The following is a 19,204-nucleotide window of genomic DNA, read 5'->3' as shown; positions in this document are numbered from 1 at the left end:
GAGGTGACTTCCCTTGTGTCCTGGAAAGCTGACCACCTGTGGCCAGAGCCACCAAAGTCCAGATTACAAGACTGTGTGGGTCCAATCCTGAATTAAAGGAGCCTGTTGACCCACATAATATAAGGGGGCTTAGGGCCAATACTCACTCTCATTGGTAAGCTGTGGGCAGAGACTTGGGGCCTGGGGCAGCCTGAAGGTTGGGGCTTCAGTGGGTGGGTGAGTGGGATGAGATTGGGGATCAGGGGATGGTCATTGGTTTTGCTGCTGGTGGGTAGGAACAGCCCTGACAGACTTATTTGGTTAGTTGCAGTGGAGGAATCTGGACTGCTGGGTTGATCTGTATGGATGTTGGTTTCTGGATTGATCTTGGAACCATGAGTGTATACAAAGGTAGTGCTTTTGAGGGAATTTCCACTGACAGGTCTTAGCACCCTACTCTGAGGCATGAAATGCTGTCTTGTCTTCCTGTGCGCCACAGCTTTTCCCTGGGAGAGGGTTGCATTCCTGTGGGTGGTGGGAACAGGTGGCTTGTTTCACTGATGCGGGAGCAGTGAGTCCCCTCTTCCTGAGCTCTCCAAGAGTTCAGCTGCTCTGGAACGTGACAGCTGCTCTGGAATTCCACACTCAGACAATAAGCCTGAAAGGCAGAAGTCTCTTCAGGATCCCAGAAGTGCCCATCGAATGTTCTGTCAAGGTTGGCTCCTCGTTCTGCATCCGTCTGCTCAGGGAGCCACAGGATCTCAATATCGTGTAAATTGGTTCTCTCCTTGAAGAGCCTGCTTGTCTGGATTTGCTTGGATTACATTTGTACTTGCATTCAACCTCCTTAAGAAAGACGAGCTTCCTGGCTAGAGCCACAGCTCTTCATCCCTGAAACAAGGGCTGAGGGGAAACCTTCTGCTCCAGCTGAGAGGAGCAGCTCTACAGCTAACTGGACCTGTGCCCACTGCCACCAAACTCCTGAGCGTCATTTTTTATTGATATTATTTAATCCGGAACAATTCTGGCAAAGCGTTATGTTCCTTCGTCTATGGGATGCAATAGAATCAACTGTGTGTCAACGCTGAGTCCCTCTCCCCCAGAGGCATCTCTGTAGCAAGGCCAATTCTGACCAGCTTTATGCTCAGTGTAGTGCAATGTAGTTGAATCTCATTTGCAAAGGCGAGAACCTCAACCATTTCTTTGCTCATATACATGTTATACTTCAGATCACGTTACAAGCAAGTGGCTCTGGTTCATCAAGGACAAATGAACAAGCTCATGAGTCATAAGTTCGGTAATATTGCTGTTTTGAAGGATAATCCTGTTTTACTTGACACTTTTGGTCTCTGTTCTAGTTGATAGTGAATCTCCAGGCTTCTGGTGTGAACCTAAGAGGGTTGAAACAGGTGGATCAGCTGGATCCTTTCAGCTGTCAGTGCTTGGAGAACATCTCATGGGCCTGTGTCAAAGAGAGCCCATTCCTTTCTGTGTGAGCTGATGTGAGAGTTGCTGTGCAGGCCAAAGCAAGCCCACCCTGGTGCTAGAAGTGGCCATTTTCTGTTCCGAAAGCCTCTCACCAGGCTGATCTGTGTTCCCAACGCCAGGGTCTGTTTACACTCTGAGCCACCTGGTGTAGATCATCAGGATAGCACACTCCTGTCCTTACCTCCTCTGGCCCCTGAAGTCTGGTGGGGCTGCAGTCTCAGGAAGAGCTTTATACTTGTCTGGACTCTTGTTTTTCTCCCTGTGAAGATCAGTGAAGACTGGGAGAAAAGCTGCTTCAGCCTCCCCCCTGCACCTCAGCTGACTGTATGAGCTGAAGCAACCAAGTCTGGTACTCAAGATTGGGCTTTAATGTCCAGTAATGGACTTCCGTCATGGGCAGGAGGAGGGCTGGATTCTCCAGTTCTGTCATGCCCCCAAATACTGTCATCTTGGGCCCAGAGAACCTGCAGGCTTAATAGGTCCTTCAGGCTTTTGTCCAGTAAACTCCTGGACCACTGTTATCTATGAACCTGATCCTATTACAGACAGAGGAGTAACTCTGGTCATGTCCTTGCTCAATCAATAAGACTTAAGGGAGCCTGATCATTGTTACCTTAATCTGAGGGCATGCATCCGTGAGAGCATGGGTAGACATTCCTGCTGTCACAGGTTGGGGATTTGTGCAGCAAATCCTGACAACAGGGGGTCCTGAACAAAGACTTGCTTCAACATTAAGATGATTTATACTCAGGCCAAACTGGCACCTATCCCAGGGCTCCTAGAGCTAATCCTTTTGTATAGTGTGTACCTCAGGGACCCTGACCCTGGCTTTAGCTAATAACCAGCCATTTCCAGGAATTTATGGCCCCCAAGTGGCACCTAGAGGAATCATGGGCCTCACACTCCTGGTGCGCCCTGGTATTTGGTGAGCCTTGTCGCCCTTATTACTGGATCGATGAGAACATTCTTCCCCCTGGGTGATCAGTGAAAGCTGAAGACTCCCTACTGAACTCAAGCTTTTTGACAATTATTTTCCATCAATTTTTTGATGTCTCCTTAATTCCTTCTCCTAGTGTGCTAATCAGTTTTGCAGTGGGAATGGTTTGTGAAATTGTGAGCCCTATAATGTTGGCAAAGCTAATGAATACATAAACAAAAATGAGCACATTATAATGGCTAGAGTGTTCTTAAATCCTTCATTATTGTACATACAGGAAATTAAGATGACTAGTATTAGATGTTGAAGTTGCAGCTTGTTATTTCCAATGCTTACTTGTACCTGTGAGTAGGATGGGAAAACAGCCTGCTGGTTTTAATTAGCTTCAGTCATATGGCCTGAACACAGAACTGCAGGTTTAACAACTTCACATAGGTAAAAGCTTATGAAACGGACATAAAGTAGAAGGGCTGGTAGAGGTAGGGTGAAGCAGAAGCCTTAAAATGTGCCATGTGGGGCCAGCATCCCACATGGGTGCTCCACTTCTGATCCAGTTCCCTCCTACAAGCCTGAGAAAATAAGACGGCCCCAGTGTTTCGGCCTCTGCCCACCCATGTGAGACTGGATTAAGCTCCTGGCTTCAGTCTGGTGCAATCGGGGCCATCCGGGGAGTGAACCAACAAATGGAGATTTCTGTCTCCTTTCTCTGTAACTGACTTCCAAATCAACACATAATTTTCTTTAAAAATGTGGCAAGATTAAGACACATGGTCACAGGGGAAGAGGGTGTATCTTGGATTGAAGTGAGGTTTTGGTGTTTTCTTTAAATGTATTTGAAAGGTAGAGAGGTTCTCATCACTTCCCAAATTCCCAAACAGTTGGGGCTAGAGGCCAGGCCAGAGCCTCCTGGAATTCTATCTGGATCTCCCACAGGACGCACCCAGCCACCTGAGCTATTAGCGTTGTCTTCCAGGAGAAGCATTAGCAGGAAGCTGGGATGAGGAGTGGAGCCACGACTTGAATCCAAGCACTCTGAAATGGGATATAGATGTCCCAAATTGGATCGTTAATGTTCATTCTGAATTGGAGTTTTGTTTCACCAGACCTGTGTTATCTACTACTGTAGCTATGAGTCACATGTAGCAAGTAAGAGAAAAAAACTCAGCTTCTCCATGTACTGCTCACAATGCAAACAACCATAACCACACGAGGGGCTGCTATTACAAAGTGAATACAGAGTATATTCATTTTGCTGCATTAAATGCTACAGAATAATGGCAAAGTCATTCAGATATACGGCAGCTATGCTTTGGAAAAGCAGTAAGGACACACTTTGTTTATAGGAGATCTAAGTTCTAGTAACAAAATTGATCCTGTTTGGTTTTGTCAAGTGCTGTGAGTAGAAACATTTCTTAATAAAATCTAAGCTGAGGACGTGCTTTTTCCTTGCTTGCCTTGCCGCTGGGTCCTTAAAGTCCGAGGTTAATTCTAAAATATTGTATCACTACCTACCCCTTTTTGTGCGTGTGGAGCATGGTAAGAAAACAGCAAAGATTCCAATTTAAAACATCTTGAATTAATTTTTGGGCCTGGTGCAACAGCCTAGTGACTAAAGTCTTCACCTTGCATGCACTGGGATCCCATATGGGCGCCAATTCGTATCCTGGCTGCTCCACTTCCCATCCAGTTCCCTACTTGTGGCCTGGGAAAGCAGTCAAGGACAGCCCAAAGGCTTGGGATCCTGCACCTGTGTGGGAGACATGGAAGAAACTCCTGGCTCCTGACCAGCTCAGCTCCAGCTATGCGGCCGCTTGGGGAGTGAACCATTGGATGGATGGAAGATCTATCTCCTCTCTATAAATCTGACTTTCCAATAAAAATAAATCTTTAAAAAATGTCTTGTTTCTACCTTCTCAGTCAGTTTTTATTAAACACAGTATCACATTCGTACATATTGTTCCCTGACAGCCTGCTACAGAGCAGTCATAGCATCATCGGAGTCCAATGAGGGAGACAAGGCAGCTGTTGAAACCTCCCTCAGCTGGGGCCAGCGCAGTGGCTCAGGGGGTACTGATTCTAGTCCTGTCACCTAGAGCCTCAGAGTTGCCACAGTTGACTCCTTCTGTCAAAAAGCAACAGCCTTTTACCAGAAGCAGGCAACCTGGTCTCAGGGGAAAGCAGACTTACTGCTGCTGAAATAGGAGCCTTCCTCATTTACACTTCAGCACAGAACAGAAACGTCAAGGCCAGGAAGCTAAAGGAACCTTCACTCTTGTGCGTAAGACTGCAGGATCACCTTTAAAGAGGCCCTACTATTCAGTGGAAGACAGTTCCTTAGCATACATATTCACCATAGTAAGGTGTTGCTCAATTATTTTCCTTTTACATATGCAGCTAAGAAACCAAAGATGTCACCAGAACAGGTAACAACATAGTCCTGGGGCCTCCACAAGCCTGTGTCGGAGTCTCAGGGATGTCACAAAACTGTCAATCTGAGTCCAGGTCATGGGGACCGTCATAGCCAAACTCCTTCTGCACATCCAGAGGGTACTTGTTCCACATGTGCCGACCACTGCTGTCTCTCTCCTCCTCGCTGAAGTTGGATTCATCAGAGCCTAGGAGACACCAGAAAGAGAGCCTATCATCTTCCTTCTCAAAAGGTCTATTATTTTGCTTGCTGAATAAAGGAAATTCAGCAAATAGAACAACTTTTCTCTATTTGTTATAATTGTAATCTTATTGCACCTTTTCTTTTATGTTTACTGGTATTTCCCTAGTAGAATATTCCACCAAGGAGTGAATGTCTCCTGTTAGTAGACACCAACGACTTCTTTGCGTAAGTCTCCAATCTTTCCTTACTGGAGCCAGATGTGTGACTTAATCCCTATGAGGAAGTTGGCACAGTACTCTCATTTTCTAGAAACATAAGGAGGCTTCAAGTGAAGTTGTTGAAGACTCATAGCTAGGCAATGACAGAACTAAGGATTGGAACCTGGGCCTGACGACATGACACCTTCAGCAGTCTCCCCCAGGAATGCCGCTCAATGGCAGAGAAGGAAAGCCAGCTAAGTGTATGTCAGATTTGGATCCTCCCAGGCTCTCCCTACCCAGGGCTGCCACCCACCTCTGGAATCCTCATCACTGCTCTCCTCCTCTGGATACTCATTTCGCCAATTATTTTCACTGTTCTCATCATCTTCATCTTCGTAAATGTCTTCTGGTTGTTCATCATCATTCACCTGCACATCTCAACACAAACGTGAGTCTGAAAATTTTAGTGTTACATTCTGGGGGAAACCATTAGCATACTGCCTCAGGGAGACACCCTGCAAAGGTGCAATGCGAGAAGAGGCAGGCTTGGCATTAGTTTGACTCCTACACAAGAAGCTCCAATCCTCTACAGCTGTGAGGGGCAGACCTAGATAAGGATGTAGCTCTTCTGATGTGATAGGCTGAACTCCACCAGATGTGACTACAGAGTAGAAAGGACCAGTAGCGCTGAGGTTTGGCAGTGACTCCCGAGGGGTCACAAAGTGGGAGAGGATTTAGAGCTGATAAGAGCTACAGGAGTGCAGCAGGGGCTGTTCAGTGCTCCAAGGCGGACACCTGACTCTGAAGCTGATTCCAGTGCAGCTGCCTCTCACAATGTGAGTATGACAGTTCATCCTTTTAGAATTTATGATTTATGGTATCAGGATGTTAGACCCAAAAGCCTTTGTTCTCATTCATGTTAAGAACTTCTGGTTTTATTTATTTTAGTATAAGGCCCTATACATACTCTCCTCCCACCCTCCCTAATTCTGGATAGCTAATAAACAAAAAAACAATGTTGTAGACTTTGTAAAAAGATTCCTTTAGAGCAAAAATTATAAATATAGATGCTCTTTCCCCAAAAGTCCTGCATTAAACATACTTAGGGTCTTAAAGGTGTTTACAACAAAGTTTTCCTTTTAACCAAGGGTAAGAAGAACTAAGAACAATGTCAATCCAAGGTGGAGCCCAGGGAAAGCACCCTGCCTGGAAGGAGAACTTAGGTTGCCACAGGCCCCCATCCTCACGGGCGCCTTACCAGCTCGCACTCCTGGCTGTAGGGCTGCACAGAGAGGATGTTCTCAATCCAGCCTGGTGTGGCTGTTTCCAGGTAGTAAATGTCATACACGTAGTCTTCTTGCTTTTGTTCCTCCTGCTGCCTACCTGCCGGTCCAGCCTCAGACAAGGTCAGTCGCTCCCGGATCAACTCTACAGAATTGCAGAGGATCACATCCGGGTCAGATGTCTGCAGAGAAAATGCAGGTGACATGAGCATGACCCAGACCATAATTATTCCAAGAGGAGGAAACTAAGAGTTGGATGCCAGAAACTTCTCTGTGGTACTACGTTGTGTTCAAGATTTATTATGCCCACAGGTAGCCAGTCTTAATTAATGTATCGTTCTTCTGAGATAGAAGCCTACAAGAAAGCTGCTGCTTTTACTGGTTTTCTGAGTTCCTCTGGGGGAGCCTCTCCCCTTGAGGATGCACAAGCCGATGGCAGCACATTCAAGGTGAATCTTGAAATGGGTGTGTTCTGTGCTCTCCAATATGGGATGCCACTGAAAGAAGGGGTGGTTTTAGCTGTGCCACAATGCCAGCTCCTCTTTGCATTTTTAAGTTTTTCTGTTAAATGATACTTGATTTGCTTAAAATTTAAATGCCAACTGAAAATAGACTTCAATCCAGGGCAAAGAAATGTCATTAATTTTTATTTCAAAAGCAGAGAAAGCTTCCCTGCACCGGTTCACTCTCCAAATGTCTGCAATAGGCTGGGCAGGGCAGGGCTGAAGCCAAAGCTGGGAACTCGGTCTCCCACATGGGGAGCAGGGATCCCAGTACTTGAGTCATCACTGCTGTCTCCCAGGATCTGCTGAGCAGGCATCTGGGACCTGGGAATTCTGGGATGGGATGTGGCCATCCCAAACACTAGGCTAAATACCACCTCATTGTTAAATGTAAAATCTAATTTCCTTATTTTAGCATTGCTTTAGACCTAAACACCATTAATAAGTTTGTCAGTTTTGGATTTATGTATTTAAAAACAGACCCATGGGTGTCAGCCTTGTGCTAGAGTAGGTTAAGCTGCCATATACCTGCATCCCTTATCAGATGCCAGTTGGAGTTCTGACTGCTTTCTTCCAATCCAGCTCCTTGTTGCTTCTCTTAAAGACTTGGATGGAGGTCCTTTTCCTAGCACCTGGCTTGGGCTTAACCCAGTCAGGGTTGTGACAGCCATTTGCGGAGTAAAGCAGCAGATGGAAAATCTTTCTCTGTTTCTCCCTCTCTGTAACTCTGTCTTTCAAATAAATAATCTTTAAAAAAATTAACAAAGGGATCTGGAGCAGTAGCCTCGTGGCTAAAGTCCTCACCTTGCATGCCTGGCATCCCATATGGGCACCAGTTCATGTCCTGCCTGCTCCACTTCCCATCCAGCTCCCTGTTTGTGGCCTGGGAAAGCAGTCGAGGATGGCCCAAAGCCTTAGAATCCTGTAACATGGGAGACCTAGAAGAAGTTCCTAGCTCCTGGCTCTTGGGTTCAGATTGGCTCAGCCTCAGCCATTGTAGCCACTTGGAGAGTGAACCAGCAGACAGAAGATCTTTCTCTCTGTAACGCTGACTTTCCAATAAAAAAAAAAAAAAACATAAATAAAATACTTTAAAAACAACAAAATTAACAACAAAAACCTAACACCATTGCCCCCCCGGCCACACACCCCCAAAAAACCCTTAATACTGTAACATACTAGAGAATGTACAGGGGCCCAGTGCAATAGCCTAGTGGCTAAATATTGCCTTGCATCTGCCGGGATCCCATATGGGCACAGGTTCGTATCCTGGCTGCTCCTTCTCTATGGGCTGGGAAGCAGTCAAGGGCAGCCCAAAGCTTTAGGACCCTGCATTGGTGTGAGAGTCCCAGAAGAAAGAAGAAGCTTCTGGCTCCTGATCAGCTTGGTTATCTGCTGCAGCCACTTGGGAAGTGAACCAGTGGATGGAAGATCTTTCTGTCTCTCCTCTCTGTACATTTGCCTTTCCAATAAAATAAAATAAATCTTCAAAAAGAATGTACAGATTACCCGTAACTGATGACTGATCTGCTACTCAGAATTAATTCCTTTGCCACCTTTCAATCCTTTTTACCTGCTCTATTTTGATCCCATGATTCCTTCGTGTTTGGTCAAGATGAAAAGCAATGTTATCAAAAGCACATTTATGTATTTGAAACGCAAAGTGACAGAGAATGGGAGAGATGGAGAAAGTGATCGTTTACCCACTGGTTCACTATTCAACTGTGCCCAAATGACTGCAGCATGGAGCTCCACCTGGGTCTCCCACGTCGGGGACAGTGGCCAAGTTTTTGAGGCAACCTCCCCAGGCTTTCACAGGCCTATTAGTGCGGACATGGGTTGGCAGCGAAGTAGCTGGCACCAGAACCACCGGGCCGCCAATGCGCCGGCGGGGCTGGCAGCGGCTTAGCCGGCCCCAAGGCACTGTCACCGCACAGCTCGCGGCAGTCCCCGGGAGAGCCCACGATGCCCACGGGGCCAGTCATCTTCTTCACGAAACGTCACCCTGCCCTGGCACCGCCCGGACAAGCCCAGCGCCCGCCCCCGGGTGTACTTACTCGGCAGGAGTCCGCGGCGGCCTTCGTTTCTCCCTCCTCGTGGACCAGGTCAAGGAGCTGGAAGCCTCCGTCCGGCGCGGCCTCGGACCCTGCGCCGGTGCCGGCGGCGCTCCCCAAGGCTCGGTGGCTGCAGACCACCCGGTAGCGGCCCTCTCGGCGGACCTCGCGAATGGACGCGCGGAGATCGCGGCGGATCCGCTTCTGGCTGCTCCGCGAAGGGCGCAGCGCCTCGCGCAGGAGGTGCTGGACCGGCTGCTCCTGGGAAAGGCGACGCGGGTCAGGGCGGTCGGCCCCAAGATGCCCACCACCACACCTCCCCGACCCATACCTGCGAGCGCACAGTGGCCACCAACTGGAAGACATTCTTCTCGGCCGCTCTCTCTGCACCTTCCGGTCCCTCCGAGGCAGCTGGTTCGACCACGCCGCCGCGGAGACGCTTACAGGCCAGGACAAGGGCCTCGGCTGGCTCCGCAGTGCGCTTCCGCTTAACGCGCAGCACCGCCATCCTCCCGGCCTCCATAGCGGCGCGGCGCGGAGCACTGTGGGAACGCGGGGAGTGCCCTCAAGTGGCGCCCTAGGCCCCGCCCCATGCCCCGCCCCTCTGGCGCGGCGTGCCCCGCCCCCCGCACGCCGGCCGCGGCGACGCGGCGGCGAAGGCGGAAGCGAGGGCCTCGGCGCTAGAGGCGGGTGAGGTGCTGGGTGGACGGGCCGGTGCGGGTGGCCGTGGAGTGCTCGGTGCGGTGTGCATCGTGTCCTCCTCAGGAGCCCTCGGTCTGCGGCGGAGGGGCCTCGCGGGGGCGGACCCGGGACGCCAGCGCGCGTCCGTGTGGGAGCTCGGTCCGCGTGGAGCGCCCCGGCCCGCGGGCAGGCGGGATGCCGGCGGTTCTGGGCCGGTGGCGGTGCGCGTCGGCGGGACCGGGCTCACAGCGCTCCCCTCAGTCGCAGAGCGAGCCAGGCCCCATCCTTGGCCCCCGTGACGGGCCTCCTGCCTTCGGGGAACTGCAGTCGCTGTGTTCTGACTAATTAACTCCTTCAGCGTTTAACCTGGCTTGTCTTGGAGATGCCGTCTGTTAAAAAATTCTTGCCGTGACTGTGTTCACCTGTTCGGCATTCAGTATTGTCCCTATTACCGAAGACCCCTCTGTCCTGTTTATAGTGTCTAGTCTTTTAACACAGTGCCTGCGGCCTACAGAAGGTGCTTCAGTGTGGAAAAGAGGGGAATGGCTTCCTAAATCCCACCACTAAGATTTTAGGGTTTGTCTAGATGGATTTCATTCATTCTGCTAAGGCTGGAGCTGGGCTGATTGGAAGCTAGGAGCTGGGTCTCCCACAAGGGTGCGGGGCCCAGTCCCTTTGGCTATCTGCTACTGTCCCAGCCACGAGCAGGCAGGTGGATTGGAAGTGGAGCCACCCAAACTGTGCTCATATGGGACGTCCTTGACTGCTTTCCCAGGCCACAAGCAGGAAGCTGGAAGGGAAGTGGGGCCGCCAGGATTAGAACCCATGCCCATATGGGATCCCAGCGCGTTCAAGGCAAGGACTTTATGCTGTCGCACTGGGACCCATAAATTTTTTTTAAAGATGTGTTTATTTGCTGGAAATTTACTATCCACTGGCTCACTTGCCACGTGGTTGCAGTGGCTGGGACTGGGCCACACTAAAGCCAGGAGCCAGGAACTCCATCTGATATCCAATGTGGGTGACTAGAATGCAGACATTTGGGCCATCTCCTGCTTTTTCAGGCACACTGGGGAGCTTCACCAGAAGTGGAACGGCTGGGACTCAAACCAGCTCTTGTGTGGAAGACTGGCATTGCCTGGTAGTGGTGTAGCGCACTGCACCACAGCACTGGCTCATCCAGTTTTATGAATGGATTGTAGTTTTTGGTATTACTTTCCAAATGTAGTACCAAATAACTCTTGCTGACAAGAATAAAATATTGATTAGCAAATACTTTCAGTGGCTTTGGGGTTTTTGTTCATTTCTTGATATGTACATTTCCCGTTGTTTTCTTGTCTCTGTACCCCTCCCCTCCAACTCCCATTTTGGGACATCATGATCTGGAAAGATCTCTGACCACTCGATGTGTCTGTAAAGAAGTGAATTGGCCAGGCTACTTTTCTTTGAGAAAACCAGGAGCCATGAAAGTCTTCTGCGGCCGGGCCAACCCCACCACGGGCTCTGTGGAGTGGCTGGAGGAAGATGAGCACTATGATTACCACCAGGAGATTGCAAGGTAACGGGGCGGGCCGCGTGGGGCACTGGACCACAAAGGATGCCTGGGTATGCGCTCTGGGTGGCTGAAGCTGGCCACGGTCAGCAATCAAACCTTGCTGAGACCAGATGGTATGCAGTGACCTCAGCAGAGTATGAGAGTCTGGTTAGTGGAACCAATAGGAGTCATGCTTCAGTTTATGAAATGTCATTTAGTTGTGTCAGTCAAACGGTGTCAGTTTTCATCTGGTTACATTCTCTTGAATGCAAAAAAAAAAAAGAAAATACCAAACTAGTGACAATGTTTTCTTTCTTTTTTTTTTTTTTTTTTTGGTCTGGAAGGAATGTGAATTGTCCTTAGCCAGCAATCATTAGACAGATTGCCTGCTTGAGTTGTGAACACCATGTTAGTAGGATACATTTCCCTTCCTCATGGAATAGGCTGTGAAGAAATGGACATGGGGAAAATTATTGCCCAGTGAAATAAAGGCTGTGAGGAGTGGACACCAAGGTTGGAGAAGCAGCAAGAACGAGCTGGCTTGGAGAAGGGAGTGGTGTTTGAGCGCCATCTTGAACATAATGAGGAAAGATGAAGTCTGAACAGTAGGGGTTGTATGTGAACTTTGAGCTGGGCCAGTTGGGGGAACACCCAGTACGTCATTGTCTGAGGAGAGACGCTGCTGAGAGGTTTGGGGGCGTTGGTGTTGTGGTGTGGCAGATTAAGCTGCTGCCTGGGACACTGGCATCCCACGTGGGAGCTGGCGAAGTCCTTACTGCTTCTTTTGTGACCTGTCTCCCTGCTAATGCAACTGGAAAGGTGGAAGATGGACCAAGTCCTTCCACAGAGAGGAAGATTTTCTGTCTGATGGTTCACTCCCCAAGCTACCGGAATGGCTGAAGCTGAGCCAATCCAAAGCCAGGAGCCAGGAACTAGGAGCTCTTCCGGGTCTCTCATGTGGGTGCAGGGTCCCAAAGCTTTGGGCTGTCCTTGACTGCTTTTCCAAGCCACAAACAGGGAGCTAGATGGGAAGTGGAGCTGCCAGGATTAGAACCGGTGCCCATATGGGATCCCGGCACGTGCAAGGTGAGGACTTTAGCCACTAGGCCACACTGCCAGGCCCTGTTTGTGTGTTTTGTTTTTCTGTCCTTTTCTTTACAAGTGAATTCCCAAATGCTCACAGTGGCTGGGGCTGGGTTGGTTTAGGATTTCAGTCCATCCCAGGAGCCTGAGTGTGAAGTCCAGGCTCTGCCACTTCTTAACTCTGAGCTGGTGGCCAAGTTACTTAACTTCTCTGTAATAATGCATCTCTTCAGGTAAAAGTGTATTTGTAGATTTCACTATGTAACACTTTTGGGTTTCTGTGATACATTGGCTTCCAGTTGCATTAAAAGTTACTGGATTATGGCTCAGTAGCCTAGTGGCTGAAGTCCTCGTCTTGCATGCATAGTGACTGAAGTACTCGCCTAATATGTGCTAGAATCCCATGTGTGCACTGGTTCGTGTCCCAGCAGCTCCACTTCCCATCCAGCACCCTGCCTGTGGCCTGGGAAAGCAGTCGACTATGGCCCAAAGCTTTGGGACCCTGCACCCGTGTGGGAGACCTGGAAGAAGCTCCTGACTTCTGGATTCTAGTCAGCTCGCCTGCAACAGTTGCAGCTGCTTGGGGGAGTGAACCAGTGGACAGAATATCTTTCTTTCTGTATCTCCGTCGCTATATATCTGCCTTTCCAATAAAAATAAATGAATGTTTTTTTTTAAAAAGTTACTGAGTTATATCAGTTAAAAAAACAAGGTATTTTAAGGCAGTTTGATGAACTGTAGAAAGTATAGGTCTAGTGTAGAAAAAGGGTTCTGTAAAAAAGGAAAAAAAGGGCCCGGCGGCGTGTCCTAGTGGCTAAAGACCTCGCCTTGAAAGCCCTGGGATCCCATTTGGGCGCCGGTTCTAATCCCAGCAGCTCCACTTCCCATCCAGCTCCCTGCTTGTGGCCTGGGAAAGCAGTCGAGGACGGACCAATGCATTGGGACCCTGCACCCGCGTGGAAGACCTGGAAGAGGTTCCAGGTTCCCGGCTTCGGATTGGCACGCATTGGCCCATTGTGGCTCACTTGGGGAGTGAATCATCGGACGGAAGATCTTCCTCTCTGTCTCTCCTCCTCTGTGTATATCTGGCTGTAATAAAATGAATAAATCTTAAAAAAAAAAAAAAAGAAAAACTAAAAAAATACACACAAAAAATGAAAAAGGGTTCTGGGACATTTCTTTTTTTCCTAGGGCTTGTGGACATTATTTTCTGAGTGATCAAGATGTTATCCAGGGGAAAGAATCCAAGTTGTATTTGAACCCTTGCTGTGAGTGCTGTGGAAAGGGGTTGAAGTTGGGGGAGGCTCCCTGGGTCTGGTGGCAGACGCAGTGGAGGTAGAGGAGGAATTGGCCACTCACTGCACGGAAAGAAGGGGATGGTAAGAGCAGAAAGCGCTAGGATTTGTGGTCAAGAGTGACTAAGATGGATGGAGCTCTCATTCCCTAAGCAGAATGTAGGAGAAACGGGGCAGGGGGCAGAAGGAAGATTAACTAGGTTTATTTAGATTTAGGCATGTGAGAGGGATGCCAGGGGCTGATAGAATTACGGGTCTAGAGATAGAATTTGCAGCTTTTTTAAAAAAAAATCTCTTTGTTTTTAAATTTTTATTTGAAAGGCAGAGTTGTAGAGTGAGGAGGAGAGACAAAGAGATCTTCCCTGCAGTGGTTCACTCCCCACATGACCACAACAGCCAAACCTGGGCCAAACTGAAATCAGGGACTACTCCCACATGAGTACAGAAGTCCGAGCACTTGGACCATCTAACACTGTTTTCCCAGGCACATCAGCAGGGAGCTTAATTGGAAGTGGAGCAACTGGGGCACAGACCAGTGCCCACATAATATGCCGGCATTACAGGCAGATGTTTAGGTTGCTGTGCCACAATGCTGGTCCTAGAATTTGCAGCTTTTAGTGAGAGTTGAAACTAGAGGAGGTTGCAGACAGAAACAGAAGCGTTCAAAAAAGAATCCTGGCATAGCTGAGGAAGCAAAAGCTGCAGCATGAGGAAATGGCCAAGTAGCAAGGAGGAGTTTTAGGAAAGAGTAAGTGTCCTCCGTTTGAGCACCTCTCTCTCTCTGTTTACCTCCTTGTAACTCTGACCTTTAAGAAAAAAAGGAAAAGAAAGTCTCCAGCAGCCTGAAAGGCAGCTCGGACAGGAGTGAATTGGTGGTGATTGGAGAGTGTGATGGCCATGGAGTGGTGAAGTGGAATACCTTTTAAAAAGTGTGCAAAGGGGTCAGCTCCGTGGCACAGTAGGTTAAATTGCGACCTGTAGCTCCAGCATCCCACATGCGTATTAGTTCAAGTTCCAGCTTCTGCACTATCAATCCAGCTCCCTGCTGATGTGCTTGGAGGGCAGTGGAAGATGACTCAAGTGCTTGGGCCTCTGTACTACTCTCTGTATATCTGACTTTCCAATAAAAATTAAAAAAAAAAAATTCAAAAAGATTTATTTTAAAGAGATTAAAACAATTTTTTCCTAAAAATCTTTTTAAAAGATTTATTTATTTATTTGAAAGGCAGAGTTAGAGCGAGAGAGGATCTTTCATCTGTTATTTCACTCCTGACTTGGCCATAATGAAGCCAGGCTAAAAGTAGGAGCCAGCAGCCTCATCAGGTCTTCCACATTGAGTATTCCAGTTTGAGTTCTGGCTGCTCCACTTCCAGTCCATCTTCTAGCTAATATGCCTGGAAGACAGCAGATAGTGTGGGAACCAGATGAAATTCCTGACTCCTAACTTTGACCTAGCCTAACAGTAGGTATTTTAACCATTTGGGAAGTGAACCAGTAGATAAAAGAGTTGGTTTCCCACTCCACTTTTTCCTCCTCCTTTTTTTTTTTTTAAGCTTTATTTATTTTTATTGCAAAGTCAGATATACATAGATGAGGAGAGACGGAGAGGAAGATCTTCTATCCGATGATTCACTCCCCAAGTGACCGCATCGGCCAGAGCTGAGCCAATCCAAAGCCAGGAGCCAGGAACTTCTTCCGGGTCTCCTATGTGGGTGCAGGGTTCCAAGGCTTTGGGCCATTTTCGACTGCTTTCCCAGGCCACCAGCAGGGAGCTGGATGGGAAGCCGGGCAGCCAGGATTAGAACCAGCGCCCATATGGGATCCTGGTGCGTTCAAGGTGAGGGCTTGAGCCACTAACTAACTACTGCACTGGACCCTCCTCCTCCTTTTAAATAAATGAATCTTAAAGGAAAAAAAAAAAAAGAGCTAGGGCATGATGCTATGGCTCAGTGGCTAAATCCTTGCCTTGCTTGTGCCAGGATCCCATACAGGTATTGGTTTGTGTCCCTGCTGCCCCACTTCTGTTGCAGCTCCCTGCTTATGGCCCAAAGCCTTGGGACCATGCTGGGTTTGCACTTGCCTTTTCTGCACCACCTCTCCTGAGTGTATTATCTGTGGTTATCACAGGGTGCAGCTGTATAGAAGATTAGGCCAGTTATGAGGCAAAGCTGGCCCAAGTTGTGATTGGAGGCGTCAGTGGCTGTGCAAGTGCTGTCACTGAATCGCTCCCCACAGCTTTTCAGGTGTGAGATTATCTGTGTTTGAGCTGTTTTTCTGTAGTGCGGTAGAATACAGCGGATAGCAGTTTCCCACGACTGACGCGTAGGTCCGATCCTCTTAGTATTTGTGTTGTGTTGTGTTGATGCAGATCATCTTTAGCAGAAGTTCCTGACCTGTCTTGTTTTCTAGGTCATCCTACGCAGATATGCTGCATGACAAAGACAGAGTGAGTATAAAAGGAAACCGTTATCTTGACACCGTTAACAGTTTTGGACTGTTGTCAGGTCAGAAGCTCCCTGGGAGTTCCTGTGTCACAATGGTGCACACTGCACAATGTTGCAAGGTCAGGAGTTAGTGGGAGGCTCAGCCTGGCTTCTGGCTCTGCCTTGGTTTTAATTTTTTTTTAAACTGCTTCAGACATTGTTCAGATTAAGAGATGTGGATAGTAGTTGATCTCTGCTGTTACTCTAGTAAAAACTCTAATTATGTGGCATCTCACATGGACAGTCAGCCTGTGATTTTTAAATCTTATCTCTAATCTCTAGATTAGTCCTCTCACAGACTGTATTTTCCACAGTACGTTTGGCACTCACTGGAGAATTACATTTCTGATTTTCTCTTCCACACTTGTGTTTTGCCTGATCTGTGGAGCAATATAGGTCTGGTCTTAGGGTGTTTTGCAGCCTAGCGTTCCTTGTTCTCTCAGACTGCTTGCTAGTTTGCCATATCTGAATGGTTCAGAAGCTGGAAAGTTTGAAGTGGACGGATGCAAAGGGAAGCCCTAAAACCCAGTAGGCGGGAGAGGTTTCAGGGCAGGTGGTAGGGATGTCTCCTTCATCTGAGCCTGGTTGACTCGGCTCAGCCTACCTTCTTGGCTGGAAGCTCCTGGCAAAAGGACCGCGTAGTACCTTCATCATGCCGTCCCCATCACAGTGGCTGGGTAGCTGGAGGCCTCGCTCATTTCCATCATGTGTCTGAGTCCCTGTGCTGAGCTTGTGGGGAATTGCAGACCAACATTGTTCTTGACTATTGACTAATCCCATCTAGTTTAATGGTCTGGAACTTCCCAGTGGACTCTTGGGGGCTGGGGTTTTTCTGATTGTAGCATGATGTGCAGAGAGGGTCCTTCTTTGCCCCAGCCTCCAGGGGATCTCGACAGTGGTCTTGCCATGTAAGCAGTCAGCCGTGTTGGAAGGGTAGCTCACTTGTCCTGTGGGCCTGTACTCGGTCGCAAGCCCTGATCCTATTGCCCCACAGTCCAGCTCAGCCCTTGTCTGCGTCCTTACATGTGGCTGACCAGAGGGTCCTTTTTTTTTTTTTTTTAAACTGTTTATTTTCATCCATTGGAGACTGGTCCACTCTATAGATGCCTGCAACAACCAGGGCTGAGCTAGGCTAAAGCCACAAGCCCTGACTCTGAGTCTCCCAGATACTTGAGTCACCATCTGCTTCCTCCGAGGATGCATTAACAGGAAGCTGGAGTGGAAGTGGAACAGCCAGAACTCCCTCCAGCACTGCAGTTGGCACTCGGATATGTGGGCATCCCATGTGGCAGCTTAAGTGCCTGTGCCGTGGTGCCTGCTCACCAAAGGGTTGTCCTGAAATACCAGTCTGCCCATATGCTTTTCTATTAAAACCCTTTGGTGACATCTGAGTGCTTTCAAGATAAAATCTACATGTGTCTGAAAAATGTGTCTGGCTTCTGCTGTCCCCTACCCAGTGTGACACAGATGAGGAAATTTAATTGCAACTTGGTAGGACCAAGATAAATATACTTCTCACCAGGCCTACCCAGCTAAGACCAGCCAGTGTTCTTCCTGCAGAAGCCAGAATGACCAGGGGACCACAGCTGACACTGCTGTCGCCAACCAGGATGCTAGAATGGAAACTCTTTCTTAAAATAAATGGAATGGGGGGGAGGGCTGGTGGTGCCTTATCCCATATCAGAGTGCAGCTGTTCCACTTCCAGCCTAGATTCCTGCTAGTGCACCTATGAAGGCAGAGGAAGATGGTGCAAATACTAGGACCACTGCATTTTTTCTTTTAAAAAAAATTGATGTGTTTGAAAGTCAACAGTTACAGACAGAGGAGGAGAAACAGAGACAGAGATCTTTCGTCTGCTAATTCACTCCGCAACACCAAGAGCTGGTTCAGTCTAAAGCTGAAAGTTAGAAGCCAGAAGCTGGGTCTCCCACATGAATACGAAAGTCCAAACACTTGAGCTGTTCTTTACTGCTTTCTTAAGCATATTAGTAGAGCCTGGGATTCAAATTGGCATTCATATGGGTGCCAGTGCCACAACCTGCAGCTTTATTCACTGTGCTACAGCCCCAGCCCTTGTTCAAATGAATGGGAAACCCATATTGGCTCCTGCCTTTGACTTAGTCCAGCTTTGGCTATTTGTGATCATTTTGGGAGTGAATTAGCACATGGAAAATACTTGTCTCTCTTCCTTTTTAATAAATAAATTTAGTAGATCATCTTTTTAAAATAAATAAAGTAATTGGTTTGAAATTAATTAATTTTTCCCTTTCTTTTAGAATGTGAAGTACTACCAGGGTATCCGGGCAGCTGTGAGCAGGGTGAAGGACAGAGGACAGAAGGCTGTGGTCCTTGACATTGGCACTGGCACAGGACTCTTGTCCATGATGGCGGTCACAGCAGGTGCCGACTTCTGCTATGCAGTTGAGGTGAGCCATGCTCTTCAGGTGTGTGTCCTGCACCTTCTGAGAAGTCCCGTGCCTGCTCTTTCCCTGTATGCTCTGTCTCTGACACCACTGAGGGCTCGCCGGACGCCAGCTCAGGCCCGGCCTCCAAGCATGCGTCACATGCGACTCCTGGCTCCGGGAGTGTGCTTTCTCCTCTGCAAACAGGAGCTCTCAGCCCTGACTACACAGCAGAACCAGGGGGAAGTTTTAAAAGCTCCTTGGCACCTGTACACGGCTCCTGACCTTCACTTCCCTCTGAGATGGGTCTAGTTTTATTGGAGTGAGGCTGGGCGTGGGGTTTTCTGAATGTGTAGCAAAGTTGAGAGTCACTGCCTTCAGTGTCTCCATCTCAAGCGCTCGGTGACCAGCTGTGACCAGGGCCTTGGTGTTGGACAGCACAGCTATAGATTTGCATCATACAGCAAGTTTTATTGAATTGTGGTTTTCATTTTATTTAATAAATTACAGGTAAATAGTTACATGTAACTTCCATATTGGGCAGCACAGATCTAGAGGTTGGGCTGAAGGGCCTGGCATTGTGGCACCATGGACTACACTGTCACCTACAATCTCAGTATCACATTCAGGAACGCCAGTTCAAATTCTAGCTGCCCTGTATCGCATCCTG

At 48.4% G+C, this 19,204-nt stretch overlaps 2 protein-coding genes across 4 annotated transcripts in view; one reads left to right on the top strand and one right to left on the bottom strand.

Annotated features, from left to right (window-relative positions):
* Positions 1–4,640: 4,640 nt before the first annotated feature.
* SLC7A6OS (solute carrier family 7 member 6 opposite strand) lies at positions 4,641–9,654 on the bottom strand. The gene is made up of 5 exons (XM_004583972.3): positions 9,387–9,654; positions 9,059–9,316; positions 6,474–6,680; positions 5,529–5,643; positions 4,641–5,019 (listed from the first exon to the last, which is right to left on the bottom strand). The coding sequence occupies exons 1-5, from the start codon at positions 9,576–9,578 to the stop codon at positions 4,892–4,894; spliced, it is 900 nt and encodes a 299-aa protein (XP_004584029.1). The 5' UTR covers positions 9,579–9,654; the 3' UTR covers positions 4,641–4,891.
* Positions 9,655–9,674: 20 nt separating this feature from the next.
* PRMT7 (protein arginine methyltransferase 7) overlaps positions 9,675–19,204 on the top strand; it is a 32,082-nt gene continuing 22,552 nt past the window's right edge. The window contains exons 1-4 of one of the 3 annotated variants that reach the window (XM_004584174.3): positions 9,675–9,745; positions 11,127–11,294; positions 16,058–16,094; positions 18,409–18,558. In XM_004584174.3, coding sequence (XP_004584231.2) covers positions 11,200–11,294; positions 16,058–16,094; positions 18,409–18,558 — 282 coding nt within the window. In that variant the 5' untranslated portion in view covers positions 9,675–9,745; positions 11,127–11,199. Of the gene's footprint in view, positions 9,746–10,136; positions 10,754–11,126; positions 11,295–16,057; positions 16,095–18,408; positions 18,559–19,204 lie in introns of those variants that run through there. The other 2 variants (XM_058675023.1, XM_058675024.1) reach the window with 2 other exon arrangements.

Source organism: Ochotona princeps, chromosome 16 (assembly GCF_030435755.1).
Source record: "Ochotona princeps isolate mOchPri1 chromosome 16, mOchPri1.hap1, whole genome shotgun sequence".
In the NCBI taxonomy this organism is placed as follows: Eukaryota; Metazoa; Chordata; class Mammalia; order Lagomorpha; family Ochotonidae; genus Ochotona; species Ochotona princeps.
The sequence above is the reverse complement of the archived record's forward strand: the minus strand, read 5'-3'. Positions and strand labels throughout refer to the sequence as shown.

Bases quoted from the DNA above. Each gene is read 5' to 3' on its own strand.
- SLC7A6OS (XM_004583972.3), bottom strand. From the start codon at position 9,578: ATGGAGGCCGGGAGGATGGCGGTGCTGCGCGTTAAGCGGAAGCGCACT. The intron at 5,644-6,473 runs GTAAGGCGCCCG...TGAGATGTGCAG, and splicing joins ACAGCCAGGAGTGCGAGCTG to GTGAATGATGATGAACAACC. The intron at 5,020-5,528 runs GTGGGTGGCAGC...GGTGTCTCCTAG, and splicing joins CAGTGATGAGGATTCCAGAG to GCTCTGATGAATCCAACTTC.